Genomic DNA, 18,698 nt, shown 5'->3' with positions numbered 1-18,698 from the left:
CCCCCCCCCCCCCCCTCGCCATGCTGTGCACCCTTAGTTTCCCTGCTGGCTCTGCCTATGGGGGAGGCCCTGTCCCGCTTGTCTCGGGACTAGAGATCTGCAGGTGGCCTCTGCTGAAGAGTGTGCCTGAGGAGCCTCAGGAGCATTTTTAATAACTTTTAGTCCAGCAGGATTCTCGTAAAACTCTACCAGTGTGCTGGTACAGTGTTTCGGGACACTGCCGGTGTGCTCGACTTCCACTTCTCTGAATTTACTCACTTACAGTATTCATTTTTTTATGATTGAAAAAACAGGAAAGGGTTCAGAAAAGGTTCAGAGAGATGAAAACCTGCCTTAAACTTTGTTGACTGAAGTTACCAGAATCTAGTGAAAAGGTAATTAAGAAACTACTTGCTCACAGTATAAAGGAGATGAATGCAGTCTGTGTTCTTGATTGAGATTTTTGACAGTAGTTTTCAGCCTGCGGTTTCTGACTCCTGGGCGCTCTGTGGACCGTTTCTGAAGGTCCATGGAGTATAAGTAAGACAAGAAAGCCATTTCCCAAACAGAGAAGTCTGCATTTCTTTTGGAAAATTTGCTAGGATCTGAAAATTCAAAAAGGTTTAAAGTTAAATGCTGCACTAGACTCCAAAGCAACATACAAACAAGAAAGATGTAAACTTTTTGAGAGTAGCTAATAATAACTAAGCATAAGCACAGTTTACTTGGGTATGTGGTATATTCTTGTAGTTTTTAACTCAGAGTAAATTGTCTTCCTTAAAGATCAGGTGCTGAGTGAAGAGAAATGATGGCCTTGATGGGGCAACAATGGAGGGGCCTCCTTGTTTCCCAGGAGCCTGAGGACATTGCATTAGATCACTGGAACGGTTTCTTCTGGGCTTAAAGCATTTGAGTCTATGAAGTACATTAAGCAGTCATGATCCAGTCTGGAGAGGTGTGGAGCAGCCTAGACCTCACCACTGAAATAAGGACATTGAGTTTAATCTGCATTTTGGAATCAGGTTTGTTAATTGCTCCTCTCTGATTCCAGCAATACATGTAGTAGTTTCATGTTACTCATTAGCAGTAATTAAGTCTGAATTTTACACTGTGCTAATGTAAGATATCATCTTCCAGGCAGCTAGTAAATGTGTAATTTTGCCCTGTGTTACTTAGTGGTAGCAACAATTAACATGGGTTTTAGTATCAAGAGAAAAATTGACATAAATAAAGCTGTTCCAAAGTGCTTGCCTTTTACCTACCATTTCATAAAATTGTGAAATGCTTTGGGGGGTGGGGTGCTGAAATGACGTTGGTTTATTTGTGCAAAATGGCTTAAATACTGAACTGTGTTGTCAGTAAGGCATTAAAGGAGAGAACCAAGGGTCATTTTGTCTGAAAGCATCCCCCCAGGCTGAAAATGTGCTTTCCCCCGAGCGTACAAACAAGCCGGGTGGGAGATGTCCCACACGTCGTTTCAGCCAGTCTACCGCAGGCTGTGCTGGCCCCTGCACAGTCTGGCCGCTGCTTCAGGCTGTCAGGTGCTGACTTTGATCCCCACCGGGGGGATCGCCGCTGCTCTCGCCGTGCGGTGCTCGAGGTGTCCTGGGGAGCTCCCATGGGTGGAACAGCAACCAGCAGATGCATATATGCATGCATGTATATGTGTATATACACACACACGTATAAAATTCATGCTCCATAAACACCAATTCCTGTTGCCACCATCAATTTGTCTTTTCTACTCATGAATTGTTAGTTACTGAAGTATCCTAATCTTTATTTGCAGTAGGAAACTCCATTCCCCTGTAAAAATATTTTCTCAGGCTGCACATGTTTTTTTCCCCCATCTTATCTGTAGTATAGATGTTGTGCTTTTAGCTTTTGTGCATTATCTGGCCCCTGTCTTGATTGCTTTCCAACATTTGGAGCTGTGTTATTAGGGAGATTTTCTTGCAAGTGACTTCAGTGATCCTTTCTGTGTGTCAGCTCTGCCGAGGACAGCCCATAGCACCCCTCAGACCAACGAGCAAACGCCTGCGAGAGCCCTGTCACAGGGCTGTGTAAGGGGAAGGCCCCACACCAAAGGGCTTGGGGGACCCCTCCGACTCTTGCCACAAACGAGAAGACTGACGTCTGCAGCCCCGCGGCCCACGGCCAGCAAGGTGGCAGCGAGCACAGCACGGCCGAACGCCGGGGCAGCCTGCGCTGCGGTTTCTGTTCGTCTGCGCCTTCCCATTGTGACTGGCAGCAGTCGCTCAGCCTTTCTGTGTTGTCTCTGGAGGTAGACGGGATCATGTGATGGAAAAAGCGTTTCATTCAAGGAAATATGCTCAGGGATTATGAATGGAAGCTCTGAAAGATGAACTTTCTTTGCCGTTCATTACAGTAGTGGTCTTCATATACATAGGGCTTTCTGTAATCTTGGTGTGTAGCCTGAAGATATCCACAAAACGTTACGTATTTTTCTTTGTATCAGGTATATCTTCCTATGCAAGGATCACTCAGATGTCAATTGAATAACTATGAAAATGAGTTTTAAGAACTTTGGACTGCTAGCAGGAGAGATGGATTGGGAGGGGGGCAGCAGCAAACCGTTTATCCCAGCCTTAAGGGAGACAAAAATCATTGAACAAATTAGATTTCTGGCAGATCTTGTAACAAGAATACATTTTAACTTTCTGAGCAAAATTGCAGTATAAGGTCAAACTATATTGAATTAATTTGTTTCCTGATAAAAACAGTTTCTTACTTAAATTAAGGCTCTCTTTTGCTTTGTCATTGTTCCTGTTTGGATTTATTTCAAAGATGAATAAGTAAAGGAAAAAAAATGTAATTTAAGGAATCTGTTTTTTTCCAGAAAAGCATTCAATTCTCCTTTTTAGTTTGGGTTTTTTTATTGTTATCATCCCTTTAGTGAAAGCATGGGCTCCAGTGTTACAATTTTAAAGAACAATTAGTGTCTAAAGCTTCCATATTAATGAATTTGTATTTTCTGAAGTCTCATGGCATGCGAGACCACAGCTCACATGCCATGAGAAGAGGGGATTCTCTTTCCCAGGAGATGGGGTTTCTCTTCCCTGACCTCCCTCTGCCACACACCGTGGCTGAGCGGCTGTGCAGGCAGTGCCCTTTGCTCAGGCTGTGCCTTTCATTTTAGAGGTTTTTACAGTGGAGCTACAGCTGGGGGGAACTTGGGGCTAGTTTTCAGAAGTCACGTTCGTGCCCAGCTCCCCGTGCCCCAGCCGCCGGCTGAGCACCCAGCGCTGCCGAGCACCAGCTGCCCTGCTCCCAGGTGGGAGCCTACCGGTGGGTGCACCCAGAGCAAGAGACCGTGTTAAAAGAGTTCAACCAAGGAGGGTTGTCTTGTGTGCGAAGCTGGTTTATGTGGTAACAAGGAGTTGTTACAAACTTGTTAACAACCCCCAAACAGTGGGGTTTGGGTATATATTGTACATAGAATTATTTTTTATTATTTCTTGATGTGAATGGTTGTCAAATTGATGAATGTCCTTTCATCCAAATAAAATTAGTGCATGAAATTTGTTGTTTACCACATCTGAATTTAATAAAAAAATTAGAAACAAGCTAATTCTGATTTTCTTGTTTGGTTTACACAATTGCAACAAAAATGGCTCATATGTAAGAGGTTTTCTTCAAAGATGCTGTATTCCGGGTCTAGTGAAAGCGCAGAGCTGGTGCTGTTTTCCTGGTAATGCTACTTTGACCACCTGTCTTGCTGTGCGCTCAGTGCTTCTTGTGCCCCTGCACAGCAGAGAGAGAAGTGAGCCTTTAACATTTTCAGAGCTGCACGTGAGCTTTTGCAGGCTCACTGCTGCAGCCAGACCACATTTCTTTTGTTGGGTTTCTGGCTCCGCAGCCGCTTGCTTCCTGGAGGCAGCTCTATGGGCAGGGGGGAGCCATTCTGAGTCCCAATGGGCATAGCTTTCACTGAGCAAAAACGTGTGCCCGTAGAGGATGGGCATGCTCTACTTTCAAAACAACTGGTATTTGCTTGCCTTCAGCAGCTTTTTAAAGAAACAGTATTTTTTGGAGTCATACTACAGAAATACATAGGTTAGCAAAGGAAGCAGCTGATACTAGAATTGTCAAGTTGCTCTGGTCAGTATGTGATAGCCTAGAGAAGTAGCCAGGGGCTTTCCTCCTAGGTCTGTAGCGTGTGTTGTGTTTGTTTTAGCTGATGACATAAGGAATGAAGATACGCCTATAGCTTCTAAGGCAATTGTGTGAATTCTCTTCCTCAGGGTCGATGTTCAAGGGAAAACTGCAAATACCTTCACCCACCACCACACTTAAAAACACAGCTGGAGATAAATGGACGCAATAACCTGATTCAGCAGAAGAATATGGCCATGCTGGCCCAGCAGATGCAGCTTGCCAATGCCATGATGCCTGGTGCCCCGTTGCAGCCTGTGGTATGTACACTTCTTGTTTCGATCAATGAGTACAATGAGTTGTAGTTGAAGTAAGTTAGTAGGTGTGCTTACGTGCCTGTAAAATGCCACAAACGTTGGTAACTGGTGGAGAAATCAAATACAATGAAATGCTGGTCTGTATGTCTTTGTACTGCTTAACTCTCTGTTGCCTGAAGTAATTTTGTTAATCTAATTAATTTTGTTAATCTTTTGTTAATTTAATTAATTTTTTGCAACTTGTTTCTTAAAACTAAGAAAGTGAATTATCTGTGTGGGATTTTCATAAATAGACGTTTCCTTTGCAGTTTCATGTGCTCTAGGAAATTCCTGGGTTTGAGAAGATTCCCACTGGATGTTTTCCATTCACTCAGGGGAACCTTCTCAGGGAATTACTTGCTGGAATTGGACTTTGGTTTTTACAGCACGTTGTCAGGCAGAGCAGAAAGCTTGCCCTGAGTGATGTATGGTGCATGTCAGTCTGACCTGCACGATCCACAGCTCAGGCTTGGCAGGAAGAAGAAGTACAGATAATCATACCTTCTACAAAAAATCAAGGTGTGGGGGAAGGAGAATCTATCAAAAATCTCTCATCTGGTCACAGTAAAATGTGATCATATATTACATCATATCTGTTTCTCTTATACCTTAGTAAGTAAGCGCAGTGCAGTTTTCCACAAAGTCGAACGCCATGGCTGAGTTTCTTGCTCTGCAATAATCCCTCGTTTCAGCAAATGTAAAGATGATTGGCATCATCCCGCCATGCACATACACATTTGGGAGCTGAACACCCTGTGCCAGATCCCTCTCTAATGCAATCCAGAGAGGTCATTTGAGCTAACCTATGGATAAATTTGGCCCAGAACCCTTTTGATATAAATTTCTAGTTCAGATATTAGAGGGTACTGATTAATGTATGAGCGAGACTGGCGCTGATTAATGTATGAGCAAGGCTGGTATATTCTACATAAAAAGGCAAACAATGCTCCCCTGGCTGAAGCTCTCTCCTTCAATGGGTAAAATGGCAGCAAAGGAAAAAATAAGTTGAAATATATATATAAAATAAATACATCTGCATTACCACTTCTCTGACAATTCTTTTGTTCCTTTCTTGCTGGCAAAGGTAGAATTTAGGGAGTTTAATTCCAGATACGTTCCGTTAGGAAACCTATATTCACTCTGTTAGATGAGTTCTTCAACTTTTATTTCAAAAAACATACTGACAATTAATACTCCTCAAAATATAGCTAAATACTTAGGAAAAATCATCTCAGCAGGAAGGACTCTCATACTTGTGCCAAATGGTTATTTGGCCCCCTGTTTTGTGGGTGTACAGAATACCAGTAAATATGTTGTAGCTTATTTGATTCAGTTTATATAACTGTTATTCTTCCACAGAGCTTTATGCCTCAGCTGTTTCAAGAAAAAGGGTGTGTGGGGGAGAAAAGCAGAAAATGTTGTGGTAGGATTTTCACAGTAAATTGACTTTAGTACCTGTTAGCACAGTGTGAGAAGATACCACGTTTTGTTTTCTCTCTTTTGATTGGCTTTTCTTTAAGTAAAATTGTCTGTATCACCTGGGCAAGGAGATGAGCTGAGGCAGCATCAGTGCACAGACACCAAATGCTGTGGCACCACAGTGCTTCAGGGGATGTCCTAACACTGCGCAGTGCAGCCTGCTCCTTACTCCTGTCTTGCAGGAGAAATGTGGCTGCCTGTGGGCTGGTGCCCGCTGCTGATGGCTTTCAGATCAGAAACAAAATTAAGTGTCTGTACAGCTAGACAGCTCAAAAGCAGTCTGTACTTTACGTGCTTTAACTCCAGAGCAACCTCAAAATGATTTTTCAATTTCAACAGCTCAAAACAGACGTGTGCACATGGCACAATTTTACTTTTATTTCCTGATTTTAGTACAGTGATACAGCCTTAGTACCAGCAAATTCATATTTGGGACTCTGAGAAAGCTTAAGTCAAAAGGCAGCCAACAGTAAGAACCATTGCTTAAAATATTCTTCTCTGTTAACCTGTTTGTTTGTTTGTTTGTTTCATGAATTGTAACCAAATACGGCATGCTCGGGTTTATACAAAGCAGTGTGTAGGCACACACCAACATTTGGGTAAACATGAAAAAAAATACTAATGCAGTCCTTTGGATTAACGTTCTGTAAAAACAGGCTAGTGTGAGGATAACATTTAAATAAGATTTAAATTCTCCTTTATGCTACACTCACACTGTCCCTAACGAGCAAAATTTAAGTCAGTATATTTTGAAGTGCAGCACAAACCTTCTACCCGTGCCTGGGTAATTTCTGTGTACAACACTTGAGTTCAGACATGACAGACTGTGTATTTTCAGAATTCAGTCTCATTGAATATGAGGTTTCATAGCAAGGGCCGTTGGCTGTCCCAGCAATAGTGTTTCCATTAGTAGGATGTCATCCTACTAATTTGGCCTTAAAATTACTTTATTTTTTAGCACAGTTGAAATGGATGTTATTTCAGGGTGTTCTAGCAAGTGATTTATATCATCCCATCTAACGATGCTTCAGTCAGTCTGTTTTGTTTTACAAAAATCAAGTCTATGCTTTAATAAAAGTAAGTGAACTAACTGAACAAGAGACTCTAATTTGGTAAGCAAAGCAGTAGGATCCTTTCACTCATATTTGTGTTTGATAAATGTTTTATCTTAGTTGCAAGTAATGTCTGTGGACTTTTCCCATCTTTCCTTTTTAGTTCACTCTTTTATCTGTCTTTAGCTGGCACTTGAGGGAGGGGATTTCAGATGGTGTGCGGGGATTGTATGTCCTGCTGACTGCAAGCACAGAGATCCTGAGGAAGAGCTCTGCCTGCGCGAATCGGTTCTGCCCTCCTTGCTTGTAAACTGGTTTAGGGGGAGTTGGGCTCAACTAGACTAATGCTTTAGTACTAGAGCATCAGTTGGTATTAGCACATCAGTTGATACTAGCACATCAATGGGTGATGCTGTGCTGCTGCACAATAGCAATATCAGACCCTGGATTTGCCTTTTCCAGTGTGGAAGAGTGTGAAAAATGCTGAACAGAAGCAGGAAGATGCAGATGTGAGACCAGAAGAGCAGAGATGGACCACGAATGTGGCTGGAGACACTGGGGCCATTCCTCGCCTCCAGGGCCATGTGGAGCGCTGGGAGCACGAGGAGCCCCGAGGCTGCTTGCTCTATACAGGCCTGAACCGCGGGGCTCTTAGTCAGGCATGCATTTCTGCAGAGCGCTGGCGCTCCAGAGGCGATCAGCTGCACACTGCTGGTGCAAATCCGCAGCAGAGCAAGGTCCCAGACCTTCCTGCAGGTGTGTTTGTAATTCACAAGTAGCTGTAGATTGTCAGTGTTTCTCTCTGTGTATGTGGTACATTCTTGTGCTTTCCTTGGCACGGCAGGTGCTTGGTAGATGACTCTTAAAGATGCATTAAATGAGTCCAGCTCCTTCCCTGCGGGCAGCCGGTCCTGCGGGGCTGGCGAGCTGGGGCGCTGGCAGAAAGCCCGTCTGTCTGTCTGTCCAGGGAGGAGCTGTGGCTCTGCTGCGATGCAGAGGCCAATTTCCAAAGGTGCCCCCGTGTCTCCTTCCCAATCGATAGACCCCATTAGTGAGCAGTGCCTTTGAAAGGCAGAGCTGTGGAGATCAGACCCGCTGGTGAGGTTCACGTTGGTTGTGCACAGGCATTTTTAGAGCAGAATTATTCAGTATATGGGATGATGTGGATTCTGGGGCATCTGGCAGCACAAAGCAGCATCCAAGGCTATGTCCTCCTTCACCTCTGTTCTCTCTGCATGGTAGGGCCCTAACTGCAAGGCCAGTAAGTAGTTGTATGGTTTGGTCGTGGTGATAGAGAAATACTACCTCTGCTTCTAGAGATGAAGAAGTGAAAGCTTGCTGGAAAACAAGTGAGCAGTAAGCAGCAGAGACGAGCCCAGTGGCTCGGACTGACCTGGAGCCTCCCCCCCCGTCTCTCCTTTCCTGCATGGCATCAGGGTCCCAGTTCTGACCAGTTTGCAGTTACAGGCTGACCCTCGGCTGATGCTCATGGATGGCAGGGCCGTGCTTGGGGTGACCCTTGCGGCAGAGGGAGCAGTGCACTGGTGTCCCGCTCCTCCCCGTCCCACAGCCACCCGAGCCTTGGGTCAGGGCTGGGGATGGTCCCTGGGCAGATCCAGTCTGTGCCATGTGTCCTCTGGGGCCACTGTATTGCCAGAAATTTTTCCTTGGTGCAGGAGTGTTCGGGTGGCTTTGTGCCCTGGTCTGCTACTGAAAGTGGTTGTGTGCTGCCCAGGTTTCACCACTTCATGGTCTCTTTCTGCCAGCAACGTGGCTCCGAGTCTGGGCTGATACGACTGTAAGATAGTTTTTTATCTCGTAATTTACATGTGTACAGCACATTGCAAAATACCTGTGAGTTTCAGAATAATATGCAGTGGCTGTGATAAAATATGCTATTATTTTGCAATGGTCTAAAGGCTGCAGGATATTTATAGTAGTATAAAATGTTCTCAGTAGAAAATAAATGGGATAGTCTTTTATACAGTGACTATATTGGGCTGAAATCAGACATTGGTATCTCTTAAGTTACACACTAACAGACTGGTTCATAGTTTTATTTTCAATGTTCATTATTACATAGCTGATAACACAGTAATGAAAAGTGCCATTAATTGTGTATTTAATAGTAATATTTTATTTCCTGTAAAATTTGCCTGTTTGTTTTTCATTCACATTGATGAAGAACCAGAGACTTTAAAGAAATTGTTCCCATTTACACAACTTTCGGTCTTTTTTCTTCAGTAATCTTTGCATGTGTTTTTGTCCAGTGTTTCAAATGGACCTGTTCCTTGCTTCCAAACAGTTCAGTCATTTCCTCAGGAATACAAAAACATGTGGTGTTATATGCTGTCTGGCTGAAACAGATATGAAACAGAGAAAAAGAGTTGCGTTAACTCCATAGTTGTTTTTCCCTCTAGCAATTAGTTTGGAAAAAAAATTTAAATGTCTTGAGTAACTACTTTATTTAGATACTAAAGGTAAACACTCCAGATGAAATTTTATTTGGCAATTATACTGGTAGCGCAGTGCCTTTGCATTCAGTGGGGCAGAAGAGTTATTTAATCTTTACTGCAGTGTAACAGCTCCGCATTGGGTCTTGCAGCATTATTTGGTCTTCTACATCCAATTATCTTCACAACATGTGATAGCCTACAAGGGCATCTGACTCTTTTTTTAAAACAAGCAAACAAACAAAACCCCCTGGTATTTGCATGCTCTCTCTCTCTGGCTTAATGTTTTAGTATAAATAAAGCATATCCTTGATGCAGTATATTTCTTTCTGAATATCTGCGTGGACAGCCTGTTTAATTTTGTAAAAATAAATGATTATGATTGTCTGGTCTTGTTCCTGTATTAAACTCCTGTAATTTCTGAACCAGAGCTGGCTGTCATCAGGGTCAGAAATGTATTTATCTGTGTCTGAAGTTGAGTGTGGTTTGATGGTGTGTTGGGGCTCTCACGCAGATGCCTTTTTTCCCAAGAGCGGATGTTTGTACACATTTTGGACGTGTGCCGCCAAGAGCCTCCGACTTTCTCCTGTGGCTGTGAGGCGTGCTCGTTAATGATGGCATTGCTCAAGTGCAGATCAAATGAGAGTTTGCTCCAAGAGCTGCCACGTGTTGGAAGCTTGAGCAGGAGAACCAGCGGAGGCTGGCAGGGGATGCCTGTCCTCATGGTCTTGCTCGTGTGCAATGTTTGCACGGGTGTTCTTCACGTCCCACAGACACGACAAATGCTTCTTTCCCATTAGTAACAGAAACTCACCACCATTGTGCTCAAGATGATAGCCAAAAAGTTATTATGCTGATGGCATGGCAAGTATAAATATTTAAAGTGTCTTTCTTCTTCTTTTCTCTGATTGCAGCCGATGTTTTCCGTTGCACCAAGCTTAGCCACCAACGCATCAGCCGCCTTCAACCCCTACCTGGGGCCTGTCTCCCCAGGCCTGGTCCCAGCAGAGATCCTGCCCACCGCCCCGATGCTGGTGACAGGGAACCCTGGTGTCCCGTTCCCTGCCGCTGCCGCCGCTGCTGCCCAAAAGCTAATGAGGACAGACAGGCTGGAGGTAGGAGCTGATATGTGTAACTTACTCTCACAAGTTGTATCACTTATGTCTCCTAGATATAAAACATTTTTCTTGTGAAAGAAAATAATGCAGGTTTTGCTTCAGCTGATAATGTCGTATCTTGGTGACGAGTAAGGACAGGGAGTGACTGAGTGATCATATAGTAAGTTAATGCTTGTGGTTCTGCTTCTGACCCTCCGTTGCAGAAAAAAATGGAAATACTGAGACCTTTTAGGAATGACAATAATTGTGGCAGCAGCAAGAGCACCTTGAAACTGTTTGTGTGTGCCCAGAAGGTGTTAATGTGCGGGTTGTACAGGCACGGGTAGTGAGCACCAGGGGCGGGTGTAACGGCAGAGCTTCAGCTACCTGGGTAAAAGATGGCTTTCAGCCTCTCACTTTCGCTCTGGACAGATGGTGCCAGCACTCCCCCACCGGCCTCCCGCGCCCGGCTTATCAACCTTGCTACAACCCTGACAAGTGTTAGTGCACTCTAGCTGGTACTCTCCCTTGCCCTGAATCTTTTTTATCTGAAAGGCCTGACAGTGTTTTCGGCACCTTATCGGTGCTGCGGCAGCGTGGGCAGTGAGCCAGCAATGTGCTGCCGGCTGCTGCACACTTGGGGCGTGCGGGGAGGACACGAGCACAGCCTGTGTGCAGGCGCTCCACAGCCCCGGTCAGGTCTGGTGGTTAAAAGGCGGCGATGGGAGAGGCTGAGCAGGCAGGGTGATCTGCTGTCACCCCGTTTGTCTGTTGGACACAGCTGTGTGTTAGGGCATGCACTGCCTGCAAGAGGTCCGCTCTCCCTGTAGCACGGCTGGTGGTGCTCTCCCTCTCCGGCACCGTGCAGCAGCCGACAGCAGCTTTGATCAGCGGTGGAGGGGGCTGAGTTGTGCCATGACCCATCCCTGCAGCCACAGCCCTCCTGCTCTGCCCTCAGCCCCCACCCCGGTGGCCAGTGCTCAGCACTAGCGCTCCTGTAGCATTAGTGCAGTGGCAGGTCTCAGAGATCCTGGTACTGCAACATCTCCTCTGCGTGGGGAGGGTGTGAAGGCTTGAGGGTGTGGGGGGTGGATGGGTTGATCTGCTCTTGGATATGGTCCCTGAACTCAGGGAGCATGATGGGAGGAGCAAGAAGGATCTCTGTTTTAAAATGCAGCCAATTGTAATTGTAATGCTTTTGTTTCTGCCCATGCATCTGCATTAACAGGGATTAATTCTCCTTACAAGGAAAATTAATTCCTTTTTCTTAGTTGCATCTCTGACTGACAAGCTGCTGCTCAGAGGCTGCAAGCTGGGAGGAGTGTGGAGGGTCCTCTGGCAGTGAGTGTTTCCCACTGTCGCTATTCTCAGAGCTGACGTCATCACAGGTTCCCCTTCTGCGGGATCACATCATTTCCCTTTTTAGAGATGTTTTCTCCGAGGAAGGCATTCCCCAAAGCATGGTCAGGTTACAGGAGAGGCAGCCGCACTGAGCTGAGAGCTGGCGCACGGGTGGCTGTTTGGAATCACTAAGACATGTTTTTCCTTTGAGGACTCTATTTCACGGTGGATACCTGCCAGAGGTGGATTAAAACCAAAATGCAATTAGATAAATTCATAAATAAATCATGCTAGATTTGGAAATGAGTACCGAGAGGAGGATGCCGATGGTGGAGAGCCCTTTGGGTCGCAGCACCGAGGTCAGCTGCTGTGTTTGATTGTGCTTCCACCCATGTAGAGGCCACGGCACTGGTCAGTGATGTTGGGGACTTGTGGGCTCAAGTAAGCAGGAGCAGGATGTACCCGAAGTCCCCAAGCACCAGCTCTGCCCATGGCCAGGGAAGCGTGTACATCGGTGGGAGCCTGAGAGGGGCTGCGCAGGGGCACCTCTTCATGTGGAGCTTCTGGGGCAGAGCTTGTGCTGTCTGGCAGACTGTGACCAACGTGCATGGGAAGCTAATGAAATGTGGGACTTCAGCATGCAGGATTTGATCCTCTGGATGCTTGCGTTCTCTTTATATAGCTATTTAGAGAAGTGATACACTGCTGAGCCAAACTCCTCTGCACAAGAGGGAGTTGTGAGAGTGTTACTCTCACAAAACACCCAGGGGCACAGTCTGCAGTAAAAAACATTTTTATCAATTAGGAAAAGCCAGCAAAAGCATCTGAAATCAGTAAAATTTAAAAAAAAGGCTGAATGGTTTTGCTTTGAACTTGTATGGAAAGGAAGATGATGGCCAAGTTGGAAACCCCTGAAAATAAGTGCAGAGACTTAGAGGAGTGCCTCTTTTGTCACCTTTCCTGGTGAAATGGCACGGTGCGGGGATTCCTCCAGGAGCAGACTTCGTTTGCTGCAGGAAAAACTGGCAGTGCAAGAGCGTGCCAGGTCCCTGCACGCTGGCCGAGCTCCCACGAGGCAGCACCCTGCACCAGGGAGAGCCCTCTGCAGTGCTGGGGAGGCAGCACCACCCTCCCGTGGGCTCAGCTCACAGCCAGAACGTGGTCAAGCAGGACACCTACTTCTCAGCCATGTTCTCCAGTTGACTTAACATCCCAGCTCAGTCAGCACCCAGCAGCCTTCTCTGCTGTAATTGCATCTCAGTAGGCACCGCTCGAGAGGTGTCCTTGTCCTTGGAGGAGGGCTGTCCCAGCCCAGCCTTCCTAACAGGGCCCTTCCCTTCACTCTGCCCTAGCCATTGCACCATGTAGATCACTTTAAAGAAATCCAGTTTCTTCTACCCTTTAAACTGTTTAAGTTTTGCTTTTTATTTTGACTGGGATCAAGAGTACATCCAGGTTGAGCCACCGACTCTGCAAATTCCACACCACGCTGCTGTTGTACAAAATTAGTATCTGTTGGGTGGGGGGTGTCTTTTCCTCCTCTTTTTTTCCCTTCAGCAGATGCAGTTTAAATAGTTTAAGTAGGTGAGAAGATAATTTGCCAGTGCTTTCCAGTATATTGGTGTATCCAAATTTAGTACACAAATACCAAATAAGCACATCATTTTTATGAACAGCAAAACATTTTAATGTACTTTATAGATTACAGAAATGCAGAACTGATTTGAAAGATGTGGCACTGTCTGATATCTGCCTGCTCTTTAAGTGAGCTTATTGCTGTCGGTATTGTCATTTGTTATGACATGATTAGAGGGCTTTATAAGGCTTAGCTCGCTCTCCCTTGGAATGAACTGTCCTCGAGAAAAATAACCGCTATAATGTTAGCATCTAATCTTGGAATATGATTTGTTCTGCTTAGAATTTTAAATACTTATTTTCAAGAATGATGTACTGTGGCGTTAATTAAGTTAGCACACGTGTTCTGGGATACTGAATTGGGCTGTTCCACAACTAAAAGCTCTCAATACGTATACCTGGGATTTTAAGGAAAGCAGGCAGACAACACAAATCTGTCAGGCAGTGTGCCTAGTCTTCTGAATTAATATGAATATTCGTAAGATAAGGTCAGTGACTGTTAACTAGCAGTAGGATTAATTTCATACATATTTGGACCGTGTTACCTGTACAGATAGCATGCAGGTGATTGGGTGTCCAGTGCGTTCAGTCACTCCCATAAGGAATCTGGGTCTCAGGGTGGAAATTTCATGGGTTGAGGCTTTTCCTACAGCTTTCCTCACACTCCTCTCCTGCCAGAAATATCTTGAACAAAAGTGTGGCTCTTCAAGTGAACTAGAAGAGAAGCGAGAAGGACAGGGAAGTGAGAGAGAAAGGAATTGCCTAACCATTTTGTGTAAAACGCATGTGTTTCCATTTGAATGCCATCATTTTCTATTAGAAGTATTCAAGAATCAAGAATGACCACAGCCAAGCTGCTGTTTCCTGCTTTCTTCATATATACCATCTTCTGCCAGAAAGAAGCAGCTTAGAAGTTCTTGGAGATTTTCAGATCTTGGGTAATCAGGAAATCTGACCTAGCGGTGCTGTTTGTTTAAACATTCAGAATGTACTGGATAACAATATGCCCATTTTGATAAATTCTCTTCAATGCAGAGAAGGAGACAGGAGATGTGATTTGCTCAAGGAAGGGCAGGGATCTCAGCTCTGCTGTCCATGTCCCTCCAGCCAAACCTCTGCCCGCTTTTGGGTGGGCAGCGTGGGACCTCTGCTGTAGCTGAGGTGACGCAGTGGTTGTCTCCCCACCAGGGTGGGCAACCTGAATCCCAGCAGAGCGATCAAAATAAACTCAGCCCAAAGTTAGAACAAGTTAAGTGAATTACGATAAATCAGTAATATTGCAGCAATAACTCAGCATTTTTGCAGACAGGCTAGAGATGTACAGGTGCCTCTTTTGTTTATGTTTCTTAACATACTGAGTTGAAAATTATGATACTAATTACAGGGCTATTAATAGATAACTAAATAAAAGCTCTCCAGATCTGAAAGACCAGACAACATATCATGCTTCTGTGCCGCTCTTTACTCAAGCAGATGAATGATCTATTACTGCCTGCCTGTGACAAAAAACACCGTTCTCAATGCTTGCTTTTAAATAAACAAGAATTGGAAACTTTCTTGGCTACCGTCACAGTGGTTGAAAAGCCATTGCTGGTCACACTAATTAAAAGGACTAGCAGTATCATGGTTTGTGTCTGACTGCTGTAAACCATCATTCAGAGATCTGTTAAGGAGCACTGAGAGCGAGCCATTCATTGCCTATCTCAGCTACTGCATGACAGCTCTGTGAAAATTTGCTCAGGACATGCCAAAGATTATCTGCCTAACTGTTTCAGTTTTCTGGTCATTCTTCTTTGATTTTTAACTATGATAAAATTAGCTTATCTGTGGATGCGTTTTCTTTCTCTCTGTGTATACAGATACTTTTATATATATACTTATATATGAATTTGTGTGTATCATCTTTGTGTTATTAATGGAGTAGTTCTTGTTTACATGTGGAGTGGTTTTGAGACCTCAGTTTTGTGGATCACCAATACAAGACAAAGAGCAAAGACAGTCAACTGACATTAGTTGCATCCTTTTCTTTATCTTCAGAGGAAAAGATTTCAGTTTACTTCTAGACTGCAAACAAACAATCAAAGGAAGTTATCCATTTTTGTCTATTTGGGAGGCCTGTGTTTGGGTAGAAGACACTGGTTCATGGCCCAGAAAGTATTCCTAGATGATGAAAGAGAGCAAGTTGCAACGCAGGTGGTGGGGCTGACCAACCCAACACAGCTCTCTTGGAGAAGGAATAATATGCCAGCTCCATTTGGTGTATGCTTCAGAGTGAGGGGGGAGAGAGACCAAGGAGTCTCTTGTGAGCAGGGATGGTGCTAGCACGCAACAGATGCCAGAAGCAGACTTGTATTTTTTGATGGCTTAAACAGGCGCCGCCTCCTTCCCCAGTCACTCCCTGTGTCATGCTGGCTGGCAAAGTGGTCCGTGCCACTTCATGGGGACTAGACCAGGGAACAGATCTGGCTGAAGAATTACCTAGCAGGCAAGTGATTATTTTCCAGCTGAGGAATTTGCCCAGCCTGTTTCATGTGTGCTGCAGAAACAGTTCTGCAAGCACCGAGCTATGAGCAGTAGGGCCACAGGGATGAACGAGAGCAAGGGAAGTGCCTAAACTGGCTCATTTGGCTCTGCTGCAAATGTACATCCAGAGTCTGTCACCGCATGGAAAAAGACTATAAATAGGGTCATGCTGGAATGACCCTGGGGAAATGGATGTTTCCTGCAAGCAGATTCACAAATGGCATTGCTCTTGTCGTTCGGGGGTGTCATTTCATAAGTCTTAGATGATGGGCAGCTGGTACTTGAAGCAGCACAGGGGTTAAAAAGCAGCTAGAGCACTAGCATGGATGGAAACCAAATAACAACCAAATTTGGCTTGTTGCAGGGATCAGAGCCAAGGTCCTTGAGGAAATACTGATGATCCAAGCTCATGGGCACCCACCTTTAAAAGGAAATTCCATCTACTAAAGTGGTTTTATTTTTATACAAACTTGGTTGCTTTTGTCCCTTTCTGTTTCCTATAGCCTTTGAAAAACTAAAATGACAAACACATTTTTGTTTGCGGTTTGTGAAGAGTTGACCATGAAAAGAACACACGTCATTTTTTTAAATACAGGGTTTGCAAGGTGTGTGAAGAGGGAGCCAATGCTTGTCGCACTGGTGGCGAAGTTAGTGTCTGCACCACTGGCGGTGGCTGGAGGTCCGGGAGGGGCCTGTGCCAGCTCAGGCCTGGGCTGGAGCCCGCATACCAGCAGAGGGGATGCTGCAGGGGGATGCCCTCCAGCCAAGCAGGTTTCTTCCTGCAGTTTCTGATTCCTTCAGCTTGCTTTGGCTGCTGTCACGCAGTGGCAGTGTGACAGTGGGACTGGTGACCGCTCTGGCTGCAGCCTCTGCTCTTTCCCAACGGGGCCCACCTTCTGCTGATCTGCAGGGCAATCGCTGGGCAGCGCGGGAGAGGCAGCCACTGCCACTTGCTGTCACGCAGTGGCAGTGTGACAGTGGGACTGGTGACCGCTCTGGCTGCAGCCTCTGCTCTTTCCCAACGGGGCCCACCTTCTGCTGATCTGCAGGGCAATCGCTGGGCAGCGCGGGAGGGGCAGCCCCTGCCACTGCGGGTTTTGGATTGCCCTCTCGTGGCAGATGCCTGGATCGTGGGGGATGGTGCAGCGCCACATGCCCCGGCGGGTGCAGCTCACTCCCTGGCATGGGCACGAAGGGCCCGTCTGGTGGGGCTGCTCAGGGGCAGCCATGCAGTCATCCTCCCGGCACCTGTGGCCCGTCACCTTAATTAATGCATCAAGTGTTGCTAACTCAGGCACAGCCAGATCACAGTGGAGCACGACCGTGTCTGAACACCATGGTGCTTGGGGTGATCTCTGAGAGCTAGCCACAGCAAGTTTCTTCAGAAAACAGAAAAAGCCCTGTGGGCGGCTAAGCGGGAGCCAAAATAAAACCTGCTGTGTGCTTGGCTCTTGATCCTGGTGGGTTTTGATGCTCTTTGACATCAGAAGTGGCTTTAGAGAAGCCAGGTCCCTGCTGCCAGGGAGCCAAGCCCACTGTCCCACCACCACTCTGCTTCTCCTGGGGCCAGGCGCTCATCCTCGCAGTGCCCTCGTAGATGTTCAGAAATGAAGCGATTTTCTTTTCCTGGTGTCGCAGGTATGTCGAGAGTACCAGCGTGGCAACTGCAACAGGGGAGAGAATGACTGCCGGTTTGCTCACCCTGCCGACAGCGCGATGATCGACACCAATGACAACACGGTCACTGTCTGCATGGATTACATCAAAGGGAGATGCTCACGGGAAAAGTGCAAATATTTTCACCCTCCTGCACATCTGCAAGCCAAGATCAAGGCTGCCCAGTACCAGGTTAACCAAGCTGCAGCTGCCCAGGCAGCAGCGACTGCAGCTGCCATGGTGAGTTTGGAAAACGCTTCTGGAATAGAAGTATGTTGACAAGAGACAATAATTGATGTGTTAGCTGTTCTTGCTGGAGGGGGGTGCGTATGCGTGTGCTCAAGGATCCCAGTCACTACATGGTGCAATGAGCTTTCTCAGCATGTGGTGCCAGATCTGCTCTTAAGTAGTTTCAGACCGTTAAGGTGTTTCACTAATTTTGCCTGCTCATGTACAGAGTATCTATATGTACATATATGTGTGCATACGTGTGTGCGTGTGTGTACGTGTGTGTGCATATATGTATATATAGTTTATTGTATGTTTGTGTGTGGGTAGATGTGTATCTATCTAGTTGCACAGATAGATAAACCCATATTTCAGTTACTGTAAGTCTGTGTTTGTAGAGACTTACTTTGAAGTCGATCTTACTGTGTTAATGCTATTCGTAGCTCATCTCCCCCGGCCCCCACCTGAGGGCTGTCGGCAGCTCTCGCAGGGCACTAGAGCAAACCTCGTAGTTGTAGCAGCCAGATCTGGAACTACTCAGGGACTGGTTTCCTAGCAAGGAGAGGACAGCATCTTGAGGAGGGCTGTGGTGGCATATTGTCCTGTCTGTGCTGAGCCCCGTGGGGGTGTGGGAAGAGGAGCGCAGCGGGCGCACTGGGGCACGGCAGCCAGGAGGAGCGGGAGCGGCAGCGCCGGCGGTGTGAGGAGGTAGCCATGGGCTCCTGAGAGGCACTCCGCCGCCGGCCGGCGCAGGCAGTGAGCTGGTGGCCGGTTGTGGGGAGC

General features: G+C 46.1%; 1 protein-coding gene across 15 annotated transcripts in view; it reads left to right on the top strand.

Moving 5' to 3' along the window:
• Positions 1 to 18,698, top strand: part of MBNL1 (muscleblind like splicing regulator 1) — a 112,595-nt gene that overhangs the window by 76,970 nt on the left and 16,927 nt on the right. For all 15 annotated transcript variants that reach the window (XM_019472070.1, XM_019472062.1, XM_019472068.1 and 12 more), the window contains 3 exons: positions 4,245 to 4,415; positions 10,350 to 10,550; positions 17,670 to 17,927. In XM_019472070.1, the coding sequence (XP_019327615.1) occupies positions 4,245 to 4,415; positions 10,350 to 10,550; positions 17,670 to 17,927 (630 nt within the window). The remainder of the gene's footprint in view (positions 1 to 4,244; positions 4,416 to 10,349; positions 10,551 to 17,669; positions 17,928 to 18,698) is intronic.

The sequence above is a fragment of the Aptenodytes forsteri genome, unplaced genomic scaffold (assembly GCF_000699145.1).
Source record: "Aptenodytes forsteri isolate BGI_AS27 unplaced genomic scaffold, ASM69914v1 Scaffold299, whole genome shotgun sequence".
NCBI classification, from domain to species: Eukaryota; Metazoa; Chordata; class Aves; order Sphenisciformes; family Spheniscidae; genus Aptenodytes; species Aptenodytes forsteri.
Note: the sequence above shows the minus strand (reverse complement) of the source record. Positions and strands in the feature narration are given on the sequence as shown.